Source organism: Schistocerca serialis, chromosome 12 (assembly GCF_023864345.2).
Source record: "Schistocerca serialis cubense isolate TAMUIC-IGC-003099 chromosome 12, iqSchSeri2.2, whole genome shotgun sequence".
Taxonomy (NCBI): domain Eukaryota; kingdom Metazoa; phylum Arthropoda; class Insecta; order Orthoptera; family Acrididae; genus Schistocerca; species Schistocerca serialis.
Genome location: NC_064649.1, coordinates 122,692,524 through 122,710,914, shown reverse-complemented (window position 1 = coordinate 122,710,914; position 18,391 = coordinate 122,692,524). Strand labels below are relative to the sequence as shown.

Sequence of the window (18,391 nt, the reverse complement as noted above, 5' to 3'; positions counted from 1 at the left end):
GGGCCCGTACAGAACCTGCAACATGCAGTCGTCCATTATCGTGCTGAAATGTAGGGTTTCGTAGGGATCGAATGAAGGGTAGAGCCACAGGTCATAACACATGTGAAATGTAACGTCCACTGTCCAAAGTGCCGTCAATGCGAACAAGAGGTGACCGAGACGTGTAACCCATGGCACCCCATACCATCACGCCAGGTGATATGCCAGTATGGCAATGACGAATATACGCTTCCAATGTGCGATCACCGCGATGTCGCCAAACACGGATCCAACCATCATGATGCTGTAAACAGAACCTAGATTCATCCGAAAAAATGACGTTTGCCATTCGTGCACCCAGGTTCGTCGTTGAGTACACCATCGCAGGCGCTCCTGTCTGTGATCTAGCGTCAAGGGTAACCGCAGACACGGTCTCCGAGCTGATAGTCCATGCTGCTGCGAACATCGTCGAACTGTTCGTGCAGATGGTTGTCTTGCAAACGTCCCCACCTGTTGACTCAGGCATCGAGACGTGGCTGCACGATCCGTTACAGCAGTGCGGATAAGATGCCTGTCATCTCGACTGCTAGTGATACGAGGCCGTTGGGTTCCAACACGGCGTTCCGCATTACCCTCCCCTAGCCACCGACTCCACATTCTGCTAACAGTCATTGGATCTCGACCAACGCGAGCAGCAATGTCGCGGTACGATAAACCGCAATCGCGATAGGCTACAATCCGACCATTATAAAAGTCGCAAACGTGATGGTACGCATTTCTCCTCCTTACACGAGGCATCACAACAACGTTTCACCAGGCAACGCCGGTCAACTGCTGTCTGTGTATGAGAAATCGGTTGGAAACCTTCCTCTTGTCAGCACGTTGTAGGTGTCGCCACTGGCGCCAACCTTGTGTGAATACTCTGAAAAGCTAATCATTTGCATAACACAGCATCTTCTTCCCGTCGGTTAAATTTCGCGTCTGTAGCACGTCATCTTCGTGGTGTAGCAATTTTAATGGCCAGTAGTGTACCTACATACATACACACATACACTGATGAGGCAAAACGTTATGACGAGTGCCCACCACGAGAGTCGTTACCGGCCGTACGTGTTCCAATGATTATTCAACAACACTGTCGATCACGATTGCAGTGGATATGCGATAACTAAGATTGGGCCATAGATCAATGGAAACGTGTCGCTTGGTGAGGTGATTCATTTTACTGTCACACCAGGTTAGTGTTGCGACCAGATACGACGTCATCCAGGGGAAAGGCTCCTTGAAACATGTGCTGTGCCGAAGGTGCAGCCTCGTGGGGGCAGTATCACCCCTGATACTGACTGATTAAGAGATCATTCCCACCTTCATCTTTTGATGATCCTCACAATTTAAAGAGTCTGTGAGGACCACCCTACTATCACACTTCAAACTAAACACTATAAGGAAACAACACAGATTAAGGAACTTAAGGGGGGTAGGACGTCAAACGGGACGTCTTGGAGCAGGAGAGACAACACAGGATTTTTTAATTTCCACTGTCTATACTTTTAAAAATAAATTCCTAAAACTTTGTTAGAATGACCAGAAAGTATTCAGGATTTACACTTATAGTGGTGGAAGTTCAAAAATATAAGAAAACAATTTATTTTTTACATTTGTATTCACCTTTTTTTCACTTACTATTGGCTGCATTTGTTGCTATAGGTACACTTTTCTTCATAAGTAAGGGAGATTCTTCGATGAATTTTGGGCAGCATACAAACCATACTTACAGATGTATGAAACTCTAGAATTTTCCAAATCTATTTAAAACTGTGGTAAAAACTGAAATAATTAACTATAAAATTTGAGTTTTTGTTTTCTAAACTTGAATTTTAAAAAGTGACAGCACATTCATTTTTCATTAATTAAATGATTTCTAGAGTTTCATACACCAGTAAGTATGGTTTGTATGCTGTGCAAAATTCATCGAAGAACCCCTCTTACTTACGAAGAAACGTGTACCTGTAGCAACAAACGCAGCCAATAGAAGTGAAAAAATGATGAACTTTCACATGTAAAAAAAATTATTTTGTTATTTTTTGAAGTTCCACTGCTATCTATTATTGTGAATCCTGAATCCTCCCTGGTCATGCTGACAAAGTTTTATGAATTTATTTGTAAAAGTATAGGCGCTGGAAATTAAAATGTCCTGTGGTGTCTCTCCTGCTCCAAGACGTCCTACCCCCCTTAACTGGTCACATTAGCAGTTGCAACCCTACTGACCTAAAGGTGTAATGTAAACATTGGAAGTGAACCTTGGACTTGCCCCATTCTTTTGAAAAAAGAACAACTTACAATAAACTTTTCGTTACCAGTAAAAGTGAAACCTTTTGTATCCCACTGATTTGCCATGTCATTTGAAAGTCATTGTAACTGTTTTGTTGTATCAATGGCCGCTATCAGAATGTGTCATATACTCACTCACTTCTGTGGGGTTCTTCAGAAGAAGACAGAAGATATTGACATATGCTCTAAGGGGGAAAATGCACCATAAAAGAATTATCTGAATGAGACAGAAATCAATACGTGTGATGGCCATGTACAGACAAACAAATGATAACAATTTCAGAAAAATTGGATGATTTATTCAAGAGCAGGTTAGTAACGTGCTGGTCTACCTGTGGCACTTATGAAAGCAGTTATTTGGCTTGGCATTGATTTACAAAGTTGCTGGATGTCCTCTTGAGGGATATGGTACCAAATTCTGTCCAACTGGTGAGTAAGATCGTCAAAATCCCGAGACGGTTGGAGGCCCTTGTCCGTAATGCTCCAAACATTCTCAACTGGGGAGAGATCTGGCAGGAGAGACCTGGAAATCTAGTTAGCCAAGGCAAGTATGAAGACAAGCAGTAGAATCTCTCACTGTGTGCTGAATTGTAAGCCCAGGATGGATTGCCAACAAAACGGCACTCAGTATATCATACAATGAATCCCAGGGATGACAGTCATAGGGGTCCTGCTATGACAAGAAATGGCACCCCTGACCATCACTGATAGTTCTTGGGGTATATAGTGGGTGGCAGCCATATTGGTATACCACATCTGTCCAGGGTATATCCATACATGTCTTTGTTGGTCACTGGAACTCAGTTCAAGGTGGGACTCATCACTGAAGAAACAATTATACTCCAGTTAATGAGACTGCAGGCTGAAGACGTGTCTCGAGATGCTCCAGCCAGCAGTGAGATACCGACCTGACAGTTGCCCACCATACATCCCAAGAACTAGGGGCGATAGTCTGGGATACCATTTCTTTGCGTAGCAGGGCCCATTTGGTTGTCATCATTGCGACCCTTAGAGCACAGTGGTATGTCAATGATATTCTACACCATATTTTGTAGTCCTTCATGTCAATCCATCCTGGGCTTACATTTCAGCAAGATAATGCCCATCCACACATGGCAAGAATTTCTATGCTTGTCTTTGAGCTTCCCTACCTTAGCCAGCAAGGTCACAAATCTCTCCCGAATTGAAAACATATGTAGGATTGTGTGCAAGACCCTCCAACCAGCTCGGTATTTTGATGATGTCACACACCACTTGAACAGAATTTGGCATGAAATCTCGGAGGAGAACATCCGACAACATTATTGCTCAATTTGTGAAGGTCTTTCCCGTGAATAAATCATCCCATCTTTCTAAAAATTGTAATCATTTGTTGTCAGTACACATACATCGCATCTGCTGATTTTCATCCCATGTGGATAATTCCTTCATGGTGGTTGTTCCTTTTTTTCCCTTAGAGTGTACTTTTCTTTTCTAGAAAATATTTTCTTTCTCTTAGCAATCGATATGTTACTTCTTCAGTTCTCCTGTTATCAGTTATTTTTCCGCTGAAACAGCGAAACTCGTCTATTACTTTTAGCATCCCATTCTGTAGCCTCATTCCCTAAGCATCACCTGATTATATTTGATTACTTTTATTGATACTCATCTCTCACCTTCTTTTAGGACACTACCCATTTAGTTTAACTGATCTTCCAAGAGCTTAACCATCCTCAAAAGAATTACAAACTCATTGGCAAACTTTAAATTTTTGTTTATTCTCTCTGAACATTAATTCCTTTTCTAATTTTTTTTCTTTGTTGAGCAGCATGCAGGATAGGCTACAACCCTGCATCACTCCCTCTTCCTTTTCCATTCATGCTTCTCTTTAAAGTCCATCAACCATTATAACTGCAGATTAGTGTTGTCATACAGCAGTAATTTCAGTAGGACCATGTAACCAATTTTATAAAGAGTTGTTTCTCCTATGGAGACTAACAGATCAGCTATGTGCAGGCTGCTAAATTCCTCATCTGCTCCAACTCCCTGAGTGCTCTTAACTCTCCACAACACTTGTACCCAGCACATCCAGGACACCGTTAAGTTCCTACAAAAACTAGGGAAGGAGGTTGCTCTCACTAACAAGGAGTGGTGAAATCAACTTTTTGCAACCGCCTATACTTTGGTGGAAGTTGAGAACCCAGGTATCACAGCCTAAAGGCATTCACCCTGGTGGACCCTCGTTTACAAATAAAAGCAGAAAACACTTTAGCCTGTTTCTCTAGAGCATTAAATTAATACTTAATTTTCGACTGCCATGGCAGCGTAACAGAGAATGAAAAACTGAAGGTGGTGGGTACAAATGCTGTGACATTCCTATAACTTTTTTTTTTATTTTATTGTTTTCAGTTATTGGCTTCAAATGTAATGTTTTTAAATTTTCTAATCCTCTGTTAACTTTCGTATTTATTCTGATTTCTCCATTCGACTTAAAATCATCAGTGGATTTGCAGTTATGTTAAAAGCGGACGAGGAAACCTGAAAATTAACAGATAGTAGTGCGGAAAGGCTTACTTCATCATACATATCCTCTTCACCAGTCTCACTATTTAAAGTGAAGTCATCTTCCAGAGCAATAACACTCTCCATCACGAGCTGAATCGTTTCCTCTGCGATTTGTTTGCCCATCACCATTACGTTTGATTTTATAAAACGGTAGGCTTTTCAGAAAGAAGAGATATCTACATGTAAAGAGACAATGCATAGCGTAAGGCATTCGTGAAATTTCTCCTCATTTTTCATCAATTACCTCAATTCTTTCGTCGTGACATTTGCTGGTTGATGAATTTGCGTTGTCAGACATTTTAAATGCCGCACACTCACAAAACAAGAGCAAGAGGAAAACGCCAAAAGTAAACAAAAAAGAACTGATTTGTGACTGGTTAGCCCATTGGAGAAATGAAAACAAATAAGAAAGTTAATGTGATTAAAATGACTTAGCAAAGGATTAGAAAATTTGAAATTGTAGCATTTGAAGCAAATAACAGAAGAAGAATTTTTTTTAAAAAAAAAGATGAAAGAAGCATGGGAGCATGACAGGATTCGAACCTACTATCTTCAGTTTTCCTCTCTCTTCTGCTATCTATTACACTACCACGGCAGTCGAAAACCGACTCTTAATTTAATGCTCTAGAGGAACAGGCTAAATTGTTTTTCAGCTTTTACTCATAAAAGAGGGCCCACCAGACGGAATGGCTTCAGGCTGTGATACCTGGGTTCTTAAGCTACACCACCATACATGTGGTTACAGAAAGTCGATTGCACCACTGGGTACCTCTCCTTGTAAGTACCAGGGCGTGTGGGAATTGAGGGAAACAAATTGGCAAATGCAGCAGCCAAGTAGGTGTGTAATGATTGCCAAATGATTCAGTGGGCCATCTGTCTTAATGCTATCAATACGCTGTTGAGGTACAGTCGTGTGTAGAAAGCTAGAACTGATGAGCAGTAAGCTACAGCTAATAAAGTCTAGAACACAGGTGTCGCATACCTCCTTGCAGCCACACAGATGGGATGAGGTCCTTCTCACATGTTTCTATACAGGACAGAGCATCTTGATGCACTGCTTCTTACTCCAGTGAGAGAGCCTTCTTAAGCTTGGTGCTTGTGACGTTCAAATCACAGAACGATGCCACATTTTAGTTGCATGTATTTTGTATTCGGACCAGGTGGTAGTGGCTGAATTGTGTGAAGATTTGCCCTATATTTTAGCTGACAAATAGACAAATGTGTTATAACTTTTAAGATCCTGTGAAAGATCTGACTTAACTCCGAAAATTTTAGAGAAGACTTTTTAACGTGTTATTATCATGGAATCATTATCCCACACAGTCACAGTTCACAAACATACCCATTATGACTCAAAATAATAAAGATGTTCCCAGCTACAAAAGTTTCATTTGGAGCAAAGTATAGATCAATGACAATGGAAAAAAATTCAAGTTATGGTTCATTCATTCATTCATTCATTCATTTCATTGTTGCCCTTATGGACAGTGTTTGAACTCGAAAATCACATGATGACACAATTTTCACTTCTTTCCTTTCTTCCTCTTCTCTTCCCAAAATCTCTTCATCCTTTGGCTGTGCTCCTGTTTCCTTTGCTCTGTCCATAATGTTCCTTTCTTCTTTCTCTCCTTTACAATAAATTTTGCACTCCTAACTTTGTTTCTGAAGTATTTCCTGTCTCCTATCATTTGCCTGTTGATCCCTATCTGCCTTAAGTCTTCGTCTATTTCATGATACCAATTTGTTTTCTTGCTTGAGCTGTTTACTACATCAAAAATTTTCTTTGTAAGTCGGTTGTTGTCCATTCTCTGTATGTGCCCATAGAAAGTTAATCTGCGTTTTCTGATCGCGTCTGTTAGTCTGTCAGTGTGCTGGTACAGCTCTTTGGTAGGTCGCTTCATCCATATGCCATCTCTGTGAATTGGTCCAAATATTTTTCTGAGAATTTTGTGTTCTATTTTTTCTATGATGCCTGATGCTCCAATTGTGGTTGTTTCTGACGCGTACAATGCTTCTGGTAATACAACTGTTTTGTAGTGCCTAAGTTTGGCCTGCCTCGATATGCTTTTCTTATTATAATGTGACCATGTGAGTTTGTATGCCTTCTGGAGTTTCTTCGTTCGTTCCATGTTAGCCGCCTTGTTTGATCCTCCCATTTGTATGTACTCCCCTAAATACTTAAATTTTTCGACTCTTTCTACGGATCCATATACCGTATGCATGGTGTGTACATTGTTGGTCTGTCATTCCATATATTGTGTCTTCTCGTACGATACCTGCAGACCTGTTTTGGCAGCTATTTCATGCAAGCATTCCAGTGCTTCCTTTGCCTCCTGTGTATTATTGCTGAGTATGGCTATATCATCTGCAAATGCCAGACATTTTATGATTGTTTTGGTTTCACGTGTTCTTCCCAGATGTATTCCTTTAACTTGTTCCTCCCACTGCTTGATAATTTTGTCTAACACCATGTTGAACAGGATTGGTGAGAGCCCGTCTCCTTGTCGGACACCTGTGTGTATGTGGAAGGGTTCCGAAATTTCTCCCATGAACTTAATCTTGGAGGTAGTGTCTGTAAGCGTCTGTTGTATAAGTGCCCTGGTTTTTCTGTCGATACCATATTCTTCCAGTACGTCAAAGAGTGTCTGTCTGTCTATGGAATCATATGCTTTTTTAAAGTCCACAAAGGTAACTACAGTGTTTCTTGCCTGTCTGACTTTCAAAAGTGTTCTCAAGTTCCAGATCTGTTCGATGCATGATCTCCCTTTTCTGAAGCCTGCCTGGTTATGTTATGGTTCAACTATATACTAAAGTTGTTTTAACTACACTGTCCAGCCACATTTATGTGAGCATGTGTCAGAAGCTCGAATAACCTCCTTTCGCAGCGCAGACTGCTGCGAGACGTGCAGGAATCATAATGATTCATTATAACAGTCCTATTATGATTTCAAGTTTTATGAGAAATATAGATACCAAGTTCTTCATGAGATTTTGACTTTCTTTAGGGGACATGGCAAACATTGCATCATTGTTGCAGTGTGGAAATGGAGCGATTTATCTGATGTCCAAAGTGGGCCAGCCAGTGTGGCCAAGCGGTTCTAGGCGCTTCAGTCTGGAACCACGCGAGCGCTACGGTCGCAGGTTCAAATCCTGCCTTGCGCATGGATGTGTGTGATGTCCTTAGGTTAGTTAGGTTTACGTAGTTCTAAGATTTAGGGGACTGACGACCTCAGATGTTAAGTCCCATAGCGCTCAGAGCCATTTGAACCATTTGCCCAAAACGGCATGATCATTGGCTTTTGGGGCAAGGGTGGAAGCATTTCTAAAATGTCTAAATTTGTAAGCAGTTTGCCGGCCACGGTGGTATAGCGATTCTAGGCGTGCAGTCCGGAACCGCGCGACTGCTACGGTCGCAGTTTCGACTCCTGCCTTGGGCATGGATGTGTGTGATGTCCTTAGGTTAGTTAGGTTTCAGTAGTTCTCAGTTCTAGGGGACTGATTACCTCACATGTCCCATAGTGCTCAGAGCCATTTGAATCATTTTTTTTGTAAGCAGTTTGTGTACCGCCATGGTTAAAGTATAGCATGCGTGGCGAAATGGCGTTGTCCAAAACCTGCACCAAGGCAACTGTAGTGCACCAGGTGCCATAGATGACAGAGGTGAACAGCAACTATTGAGCAACTGATCATTCAGATGAACCAAGGGGCTGCCAATAGTGTCTCCTCAATGACGGTTCAGCAGACGCCTGCTTCACGCACCCATGCTGACTGCTTTTCTTCGGCGATAAAGGCTGGAATTTGCACAGCGATATCACTATTGGACACCACTAGAGTAGCCTTTTCAAATGAATCACATTTTATGCTCCACCAGACAGTATCCAAACACCTCACAATAACTGTCAGAAGTGTCCAGGCCAGAGGAGGAAGCGTTATAGTCTGGGGAATGTTTTCGTGGCATTCACTGCATAATCTCGCCATTCTGGATGGCACATTGGATAACCAGAAGTATGCATCGATCCTTGGGAACCACATCCCACTGTGCATGCGGTTCCTCAGCAGAATGGCATCTTCCAGTAGGACAACACAGCATGTCACACAGCTCGCACTGTATACACACTGTTCGAAGAACACCAGGACGAGTTTACTGTACTACTCTGGCCGCCAAACTTGTCGGATATAAAGCCAATCACGAATCTCTGGAACCATTTCGATCGGGCTGTTCGTACCATGGATTCTCAACTGAGAAATCTAGCATAGCTGGCCACGGCGCTAGAATCGGCATTGCTCCCCGTCTGTCAGTACCTTCCAGAACCTCGCTGACCTTCCTGCACGTCTCGCAGCAGTCTGCGCTGCGAAAGGAGGTTATTCGAGCTTCTGACACATGCTCACATAAATGTGGCTGGACAGTGTAGTTAAAACAACTTTAGTATATAGTTGAACCATAACTTGAATTTTTTTCCGTTGTCATTGGATTGTGAATTCTGATCTATACTTTGCTCCAAATGAAACTTTTGTAACTGGGAACATCTTTATTATTTTCAGCCATAATGGCTATGTTTGTGAACTGTGACTGTGTAGGATAATTATTTATTTCAAGGTTCTCCTACCAGTCACTTTTTATTTTGTGCTTAATCTAACATAATGTTACTTTTAAGTAACATTTCTCTATGTATGTATGTATAAATTTTTAAGTAACATTTCTCTATGTATGTATGTATAAATGCCTGAAGATGAACAGAACATGTTCGAAACGCATTGCATTATGTTAGATTAAACACAAAATAAAATGTGACTGGTAGCGGAAACTTGAAATAAATAATCGGAACATCTTTGTGTGATGGAACATACAGGTAGCATTCTAACTACAAAATTACGTACACAAAACATTTAAACTGACTTCCATTATATCAATGAAACCAGAAAATACATTAATCTTTACAAACATACTGACTGACTCATAACTGCACTGAACTAAGAATGGAACGAAACTGCCTCACATATTGACATGTGGTCACTGTTGTGCCATATTAAATAGCTTTGCAACAATTACATGTATTATTTTACATTATTGCGAACTGTGTGTTTGTTTACAACTGAAGTTAATGTTTTGTAGAAAGGTGCAAACATTGTGAGCTACTTTACATTGTAGGAACTCTTCTGTCATAATCGCAATTTGGAATATGTTGTGACATGTATGTGAGAATGGATCATATATCATTCATCAACAATGTATTCATTTATTGTTTTAATTGCACAATAATGGTCTCAAATATTGTACTACTGACATAATTTCGGTGTTTGTGTCTGATATATGACGGTCGTCCACAAAGTAAGTTCCGTTTGGTTATATAAAACAAAACGTGTACAGAAACAGAAAAAATATTTATTGTACAAAAATCTACAACTGTTAAATTACTTTTCTACATAGCTTCCGAAATTTTGTATGCACTTGTCATAGTGTGGCACAAGTTTTTGTATGCCTTCATAGAAGGTTATCACCTGTGTATTCAACCATGTGGTAACATATTCTTTCAGCTCGTCATCATCGTTGAAGTGTTGACCACCAAGGACAGATTTTAGGTGTAAGAAGAAAGTCGCTAGGAGCGAGGTCCGGGCTGTACGGAGGATGATCAAGCGCATCCCAGTGAAATTCCCTTAAGAGTTGTTTGGTCACATTCGCAGTGTGAGGTCGGGCATTATCGTTTTTCAGTAACAATTTCATGAATTAGTGACGTGAGATTTGAGGAACTTCCATAGCAAGGGCACTAAGTGTGAACTTACGGTTGTGCTTAATCTTCTCTTCAATTGTGTGAACCAGTTCATCAGTAACCACAGACGGGTGTCCACTTTGTTCTTCATCGTGGACTTGATCACATCCTTCATTGAACAGTCTGACCCATCTTCTAATCATTGAATCACTCATAGCATTTTGTCCATAAACCTCACAGATCATCTGATGAATTTCCTTTGGTTTAACTTTCTTTGCATTTGGAAAACGAATCACACATCTGATTTCACATGTGGCGGCATTTTCAGTTACAGCTCACATTATAAAGAAGCACTACAAAGCACACGTCGGCAGCAGCGATCTGAAAATGTCTTCTTCTTGAGTCAGAGTATCTGCTGCGCATGCTCGGAACTGCGATCGTAGCGCTGCTGCGGACAGAAATAGAAACAGAACTTACTTTGTGGACGACCCTCCTATGTTCTATTGCACTATAAATATTTTGGTGTGACAAAACATTAAGCTCTGATTCTAGAACTATCGATATGACAGTAATACAAGGATGTTTTACGGACTGCAAATATGCAAAATAGAAATTGAACAAGACGTTGAATGTTATGTAAACATGAAACAGAATTGAAAATATAGTCCTTGTGGAAATGAAATTCCAAAGAGACAAAATAGTAGTTACTCAGAATGTGCAAGAAAAAAATGCAACTATGGCATTGGAAGTGTATTGCATGTAATGAATGACAAACAAAGAATCTGAATCTGAAACATCAGTAGTCCTAGTGTTGGTTGTTTCAGCAAGTGGTAGCTGTCCCACTCGGCCATATTGCAACACGGTTTTGTGTGATCAGCCAGCCACTTATCTCTGTGCACTAACTGCAGTCTTTATCTTGGGCTATCTATGTTTCACTAGAGCATTTGACCAAATCTGTGGTATTGTAGAGGAGATAAAGGATAGTTGCTACTCACCATATAGCGGAGATGATGAGTCGCAGATAGGCACAACAGAAAGACTGTCACAAAATAAGCTCTGGGCCAAGAAGGCCTTCCTCTGAAATAGACGACAGGCATACACACACACACTCAAGCAAACGCAACTCACACGCACATGACCACAGTCTCTTGCAGCTGGTGCAAGACTCGAGTTATTTTGTGACAGACTTTTCGATGTGACCATCTGCGACTCAGCATCTCCCCTGGATTTTCCATTGTTTGATTTTGTATTGTAAAGTACATGTGATTGTGTGACTTTGCAGGTGAATGTGTGATGGGAGAGAGTGAGTGCAATTTAAAGTAAAACATTCTTTATCTCTTTCCACTATTTTAGACATTTTAACCTCATTTGTTTTCGATTGTTTTATTAAGGGTGTTGATAACCTAGGCATTGAATGACCATGAGTCGAAAACACACCCAAAGTGTTGTTTCATTATAAACGTCCTAGTGTTGTAGTGTCTCCTAAGTATTGTAACCATTGGCTTGAGAACTGTATGCTTTGACATAACCAAATTCCATTACACGTGTGCACGCAGCTTCCTCGAGAAGGCAGTGAAGAAGGACGGTGTTCGCCTACAGGATGTGCAGACCGTCTTCAGCAGCGTCATCTCCAGTCCTCAAGGCGCACAGTTTGCGCTCAGCTATCTGAAGCAGCACAATGATGAGGTCAAAGCAGTGTGAGTACCTGCAACTTCAATACTGTTGCCTATTTCCAACCATGTAAGATACCACATGTTATGAGGGTAAGTGAGAAATTAGTAAAAGTAAAGTTCCACACTCTGTCCCTATTCGGGCCAATCGGCCCCTCTGCCAATGGCGTCACTGAATGTGGTATGTAGGGGCGTGTAGCCAGCACATCACTGTCCCGGTCATTGTCGGGTTTCTCGACTTTGGAAGTACGATATTCGGTCGGATAGTTCCTCAGTTGGCTTCACTAGGCTGAGTACACTCCATTCCAGTCCTCATTGTTGTTGTAGTCTTCAGTTGGAAGACTGGTTTTAATACAGCTCTCCATGCTACTCTATGTTGTACAAGCCTCTTCATCTCCAAATAACTACAGCAACCGATATGCTCCTGACTCTGCTGACTGTATTCAACTCTTGGTTCTTCCTCTACGTTTTTATCCTCCCCCCACTTCCTTCCAGTATGAAATTTGTGATTTCAGAATGTGTACTATCAATGAATCCCTTCTTTTAGTCAAGTAGTGCCACGAATCTCTTTTCACCCCATTTCTCTTCAGTGCCCCCTCATTAATTACCCAGTCTACCCACTTAATCTTCAGAATCCTTCTGTAGCATCACATTTCAAAAGCTTCTATTCTCTTTTTGCCTGAACTGTTTATAGTCCACATGCCATCTCCATACAAGGCTGCACTCCAGATGTGTTACCTATACTGCTGTGCTAGTATAATGACTAGCACATCTGCCTAGCAACAAAGGAGACCCAGGTTCGAGTCTCAGGTGTGGCACAAATTTTAATTCATTTCTTCACTTTCCATCACTATCATTGATGAAGCTGAGACTCATATGTCTCAAGGAAAATTCAAATATATCAGATCTATAGATCAATACCAGAGAGGAAAGTTGCTACTCACCATATAGCAGAGATGCTGAGTCGTGATAGGCACAACAAAAAGATTCATCCAGTTGTAGCTTTCAGCCATTTAGGCCTTTGTCAGCAGTAGACATCCACCCACACACACACACACTCACACAAACGCAACTTGCACACACGTCTGCAGTCTTAGAGAACTGAATCTACAATGCGAGCAGCAGCACCAGTGCATGATGGGAATGGCGGCTGGGTGGGAGTAACGAGGAGGCTGGGGTAGGGAGGGAGAGGGATAGCATGGTGGGAGTGGCGGACAGTGAAGTGTTGCAGTTTAGATGGAGGGCAGGAGAGAAGGTGCGGAGGGGGTATGTGACAGAGAGAAATAAAAGGAAATTAAAAGACTGGGTGTGGCGGTGAAATGACGGCTGTGTAGTGCTGGAATGGGAACAGGGAGGGGGCTGGATGGGTGAAGGTTGAGGCTAGGAGGGTTACTGGAACGTAGGATGTATTGCAGGGATAGTTCCCACCTGCGCAATTCTGAAAAGCTGGTGTTGGTGGGAAGGATCCATAAGGCACAGGCTATAAATCAATTATTGAGATGAGGGATATCACATTTGGCAGCGTGTTCAGCAACAGGGTGGTCCACTTGTTTTTTGGCCACAGTTTATCAGTGGCCGTTCATGTGGACAGACAGCTTGTTGGTTGTCATGCCTACATAGAATGCAGCACAGTGGTTGCAGCTCAGCTTGTAAATCACATGACTGGTTTCACAGGTAGCCCTGCCTTTGATGGGATAGGTGGTGTTAGTGACTGGACTGGAGTAGGTGGTGGTAGGAGGATGTATGGGACTGGTCTCGCATCTAGGTCTATTACAGGGGTATGAGCCATGAGGTAAGGGATTGGGAGCAGGATGTGTAAGGATGGGCGAATATATTGTGTAGGTTTGGTGGACGACGGAATATCATGGTACTAGGGGTGGGAAGGATAGTGGGCAGGACATTTCTCATTTGAGGGCATGACGAGAGGTAATCGAAACCCTGGCAGAGAATGTAATTCAGTTGCTCCAGTCCCCGATGGTATTGAGTTACAAGGGGAATGCTCCTCTGTGACCGCACTGTGGGTCTTTTGGAGGTGGTGGGAGACTGGAAAGATAAGGCACGGGCGATTTGTTTTTGTACAAGGATGAGAGGATAATTACGGCCAGTGAAGGCTTCAGTGAGTCCCACAGTATATTTTGAGAGGGACTACTCGTCATAGGAGATGCAAACGTCTACGGGTGGCTAGGCTGTACGGAAGGGACTTCTTGGTATGGAATGGGTGGCAGCTATCGTAGTGGAGGTATTGCTGGTGGTTAGTAGATTTGATATGGACGGAGGTACTGATGTAGCCATCTCTGAGGTGGAGGTCAATTTTACGAAGGTGGCTTGTTGGGTTGATTAGGACCAGGTGAAGCAAATGGGGGAGAAGTTGTTGAGATTCTGGAGGAATGTGAATAAGGTGTCCTCATCTTCAATCCAGATAGCAAAGATGTCATCAATGAATCTGAACCAGGTGGGGGGTTTAGGATTCTGGGTTTTTAAGAAGGATTCCTCTAATGACCCATGAATAGGTATTGTTACATTCCATCCTAGATTTTCCATTGTTAGATCTATAGATCATTTACGTATGAGGTACAGGCAGGCTTCCCCCATTACATCCAAAGCTGGGGTGCTATTCCAGTACTGGAGAGCCTCGGCAATATTGATGATTTAGCAAGGGAAAAATGTACTGAAGACAGGAACTGAAGTTTGTGTAGGGAGGGCATTGGACTAGGGTCGTCCATGCAGCTGTGTTACCTACACTGCTGCGGTGGTGTAATGGCTACCATACATGCATAGTACGCAAGGAGACCCAGGTACGAGCTGCAGCTGTGGCACAAATTTTAATTCATTTCTTCAGCTTCTATCATTATCCAGACAGATACCTTCAGAAAAGAGTCCCCAACACTTAAATCTACAGCCTCTGACAATAAAGTTCGGTGGATGAAGTCAGAATAGTCGACTGGGCAACACTGGCGACTCTCAACGCTGCACCTGCGTGACGGCCGGTGTTGACAACCTGCCTCCACCGTAGTTCAGTTGAGCATCGTGTGTGTTTTGTGTTAGACCTGTTGGACGAAGTGCTTGTTTAGTACGTTGGTTCTGGATTGGGAACAGGATAATGAACGAGCAAAGGATCCATTTAAAGTTTTGTTTTAAGCTTGGCAATACAAATGTGCAATGCTCATACATGTTTATAGGTATCAAGCACTGTCCATGAAGTGTGTGTACGAGTAGTTCGCTCGTTTTCGAGGAGGCCAGGAAAGTGTTTCTGACAATCCCTGTAGCAGAGGACTGATGACTGCCGTCAGTGACGAAAACATTGAGAAAGTCAGAACGTTAATCACAAAAGACAGTCGATTAAGTGTGCGCGCAATAGTGGATGAACTGCAGATGTACCGTGAATGTGTGTGATAAATCTTTACCCAAGAGCTTCAGAAGACGAGAATGTGTTGTCGTCCTGGCCACATCACTTGACTGACGATCAGGAGCAGGCTCGTTCAGAGGCTTCACAGATTTTTTGTGAAAACGGTGGTTGCGACACCAATTTATTCAACCATGTTGCCACTGGGGATGAAACCTGGTGTCCCCGGTACCCCTGAAATGAAATGGCAAAGCATGAAATGGAGTCCTCCGACATCACCTTGCCAGAAAAAGGTCAGAGCCAAAAAATTACACATCAAAACAATACTCATCACCTTTTCTGATAGTCAAGGCATTATCCACAAGAAATTTCCTCCTGAGGGTCGACGTTGAACGCTGCACAGTTGAAATTTTGACCCGTTTCACGCAACATTTACGCAGGGTACGACTCCAGTACACACAACAAGTTTCCTGGTTTTTTATCCACAACAACGCTCACCCACACACAGCCAATATCGTCAAACAGCTCCTGACAAAAAGCGGGTGGTGCATCTTGAACATTCACCATACTCGCCGGAACTCAATCCACCAGATGTAAAGTTTACAGGACATGTATTGCAGAGTTCAGTAGTACATACTTGTGGGAGGTGATTATTTCGAAGGACAGGAAAGTAACAGCAGTTTATAGTTCATCTATGTTACAGGACTATTCATCAAACTTTATTGTCAAAGGTTGTATGTATGATGTTAACAAGTTTCTCTTCTTCAGAAAAGCTTTTCTTGCTAGTGCCAGTGTACATTTTCTCTACTTTATATCTGGGCCATCACCAGTTAGTTTGTTGCCCAAACAGCCAAACTCATCTGCTACTTTTAGGTCTCGTTTCCTAATCCACTACCCTCAGCAGCATTTGATTTTATTTGGCTACTTTTCTTAAATTTTTGTTCATTTTATGTCCTCCTTACAAGGCACTGTCCGTTCCGTTCAACTGCAATTCCAAGACTTCCCACCAAGGAAAAGTCCCCAGCTTAACAAGTTGTACACTACTGGCCATTAAAATTCCTACACCGACAAGAAATGCAGATGATAAACGGGTATTCATTGGACAAATATATTATACTAGACCTGACATGTGAATACATTTTCACGCAATTTGGGTGCATAGGTCCTGAGAAATCAGTACCCAGAACAACCACCTCTGGCCTTAATAACGGCCTTGATACGCCTGGGCATTGAGTCAAACAGAGCTTGAATGGCGTGTACAGATACAGCTGCCCATGCAGCTTCAACACGATACCACAGTTCATCAAGAGTAGTGACTGGCGTATTGTGACGAGCCAGTTGCTCGGCCACCATTGACCAGACGTTTTCAATTGGAGAGAGATCTGGAGAATGTGCTGGCCAGGGCAGTAGTCGAACATTCTCTGTATACAGAAAGGCCCATACAGGACCTGCAACATGCGATCGTGCATTATCCTGCTGAAATGTAGGGTTTCGCGGGTATCGAATGAAGGGTAGAGCCACGGGCCATAACACATCTGAAGTATAACGTCCACTGTACAAAGTGCCGACAACGCGAACAAGAGGTGACCGAGACGTGTAACCAATGGCACCCCATACCATCACGCCGGGTGATACGCCAGTATGGCAATGACAAATACATGCTTCCAATGTGCGTTCACCGCGATGTCGCCAAACACGGATGCGACCATTATGATGCTGTGAACAGAATTCATCCGAAAAAATGACGTTTTCCATTCGTGCACCCAGGTTCGCCGTTGAGCACACCATCGCAGGCGCTCCTGTCTGTGATGCAGCATCAAGGGTAACCGCAGCCGTGGTCTCCAAGCTGATAGTCCATGCTGCTGCAAACGCCGTCGAATTGTTCGTGCAGATGGTTGTTGTCTTGCAAACGTCCCCATCTGTTGACTCAGGGATCGAGACGTGACTGCACGATCCGTCACAGCCGTGTGGATAAGATTCCTGTCGTCTCGACTGCTAGTGATACGAGGCCATTGGGATCCAGCACGGCGTTCCTTATTACTCTCCTGAACCCACCGATTCCATATTCTGCTAACAGTCATTGGATCTCGACCAACGCGAGCAGCAATGTCGCGATACGACAAACCGCAATCGCGATAGGCTACAATCCGACCTTTATCAAAGTCGGAAACGTGATGGTACTCATTTCTCCTCCTTACACGAGGCATCACAACAACGTTTCACCAGGCAACGCCGGTCAGCTGTATGAGAAATCGGTTGCAAACTTTCCTCATGTCAGCACGTTGTAGGTGTCACCACCGGCCCCAACCTTATGTGAATGCTCTGAAAAGCTAATAATTTGCATATCACAGCATCTTCTTCCTGTCGGTTAAATTTCGCGTCTGTAGCACGTCATCTTCGTGGTGTAGCAATTTTAATGGCGAGTAGTGTAATGTTGAGCGCTGGCGAACGACCATGGCGTTGTCATTGAGTAATCAAGGTGTTGGACATAAAGCGGACGAGCTGGGTTCGAAACTCCTTCGTGTTGGTTATATTTATTTTTATTTTTTTCAAAACATTATGAACTGCCCATTCAATCATTGAAATGTTTATTCTCTCTTTCAGTGCTCTTGGCAGTTGTCATACTATACATTCGTTATAGAATATGAGTCATGTGGTAAGAATACATTACTGTCGCAAGTAAACATGTGGACTAGTGAGAGCAAGGAAGGTCTCACATAGACGTCTCACAGAAATGAAAACAACAAATAAAGGGTGAGAACTATGTTACAAGAAAGGACTTTAAGAGTCAAAACTTCCAAAATGGAATGCAGCTT

The 18,391-nt window shown here is 42.6% G+C and overlaps 1 protein-coding gene across 1 annotated transcript in view; it reads left to right on the top strand.

Moving 5' to 3' along the window:
- Nucleotides 1–18,391, top strand: part of LOC126427989 (aminopeptidase N-like) — a 126,880-nt gene that overhangs the window by 89,607 nt on the left and 18,882 nt on the right. Inside the window, exon 9 of the mRNA XM_050089874.1 lies at nt 12,119–12,259. Within this exon, the coding sequence (XP_049945831.1) occupies nt 12,119–12,259 (141 nt within the window). The remainder of the gene's footprint in view (nt 1–12,118; nt 12,260–18,391) is intronic.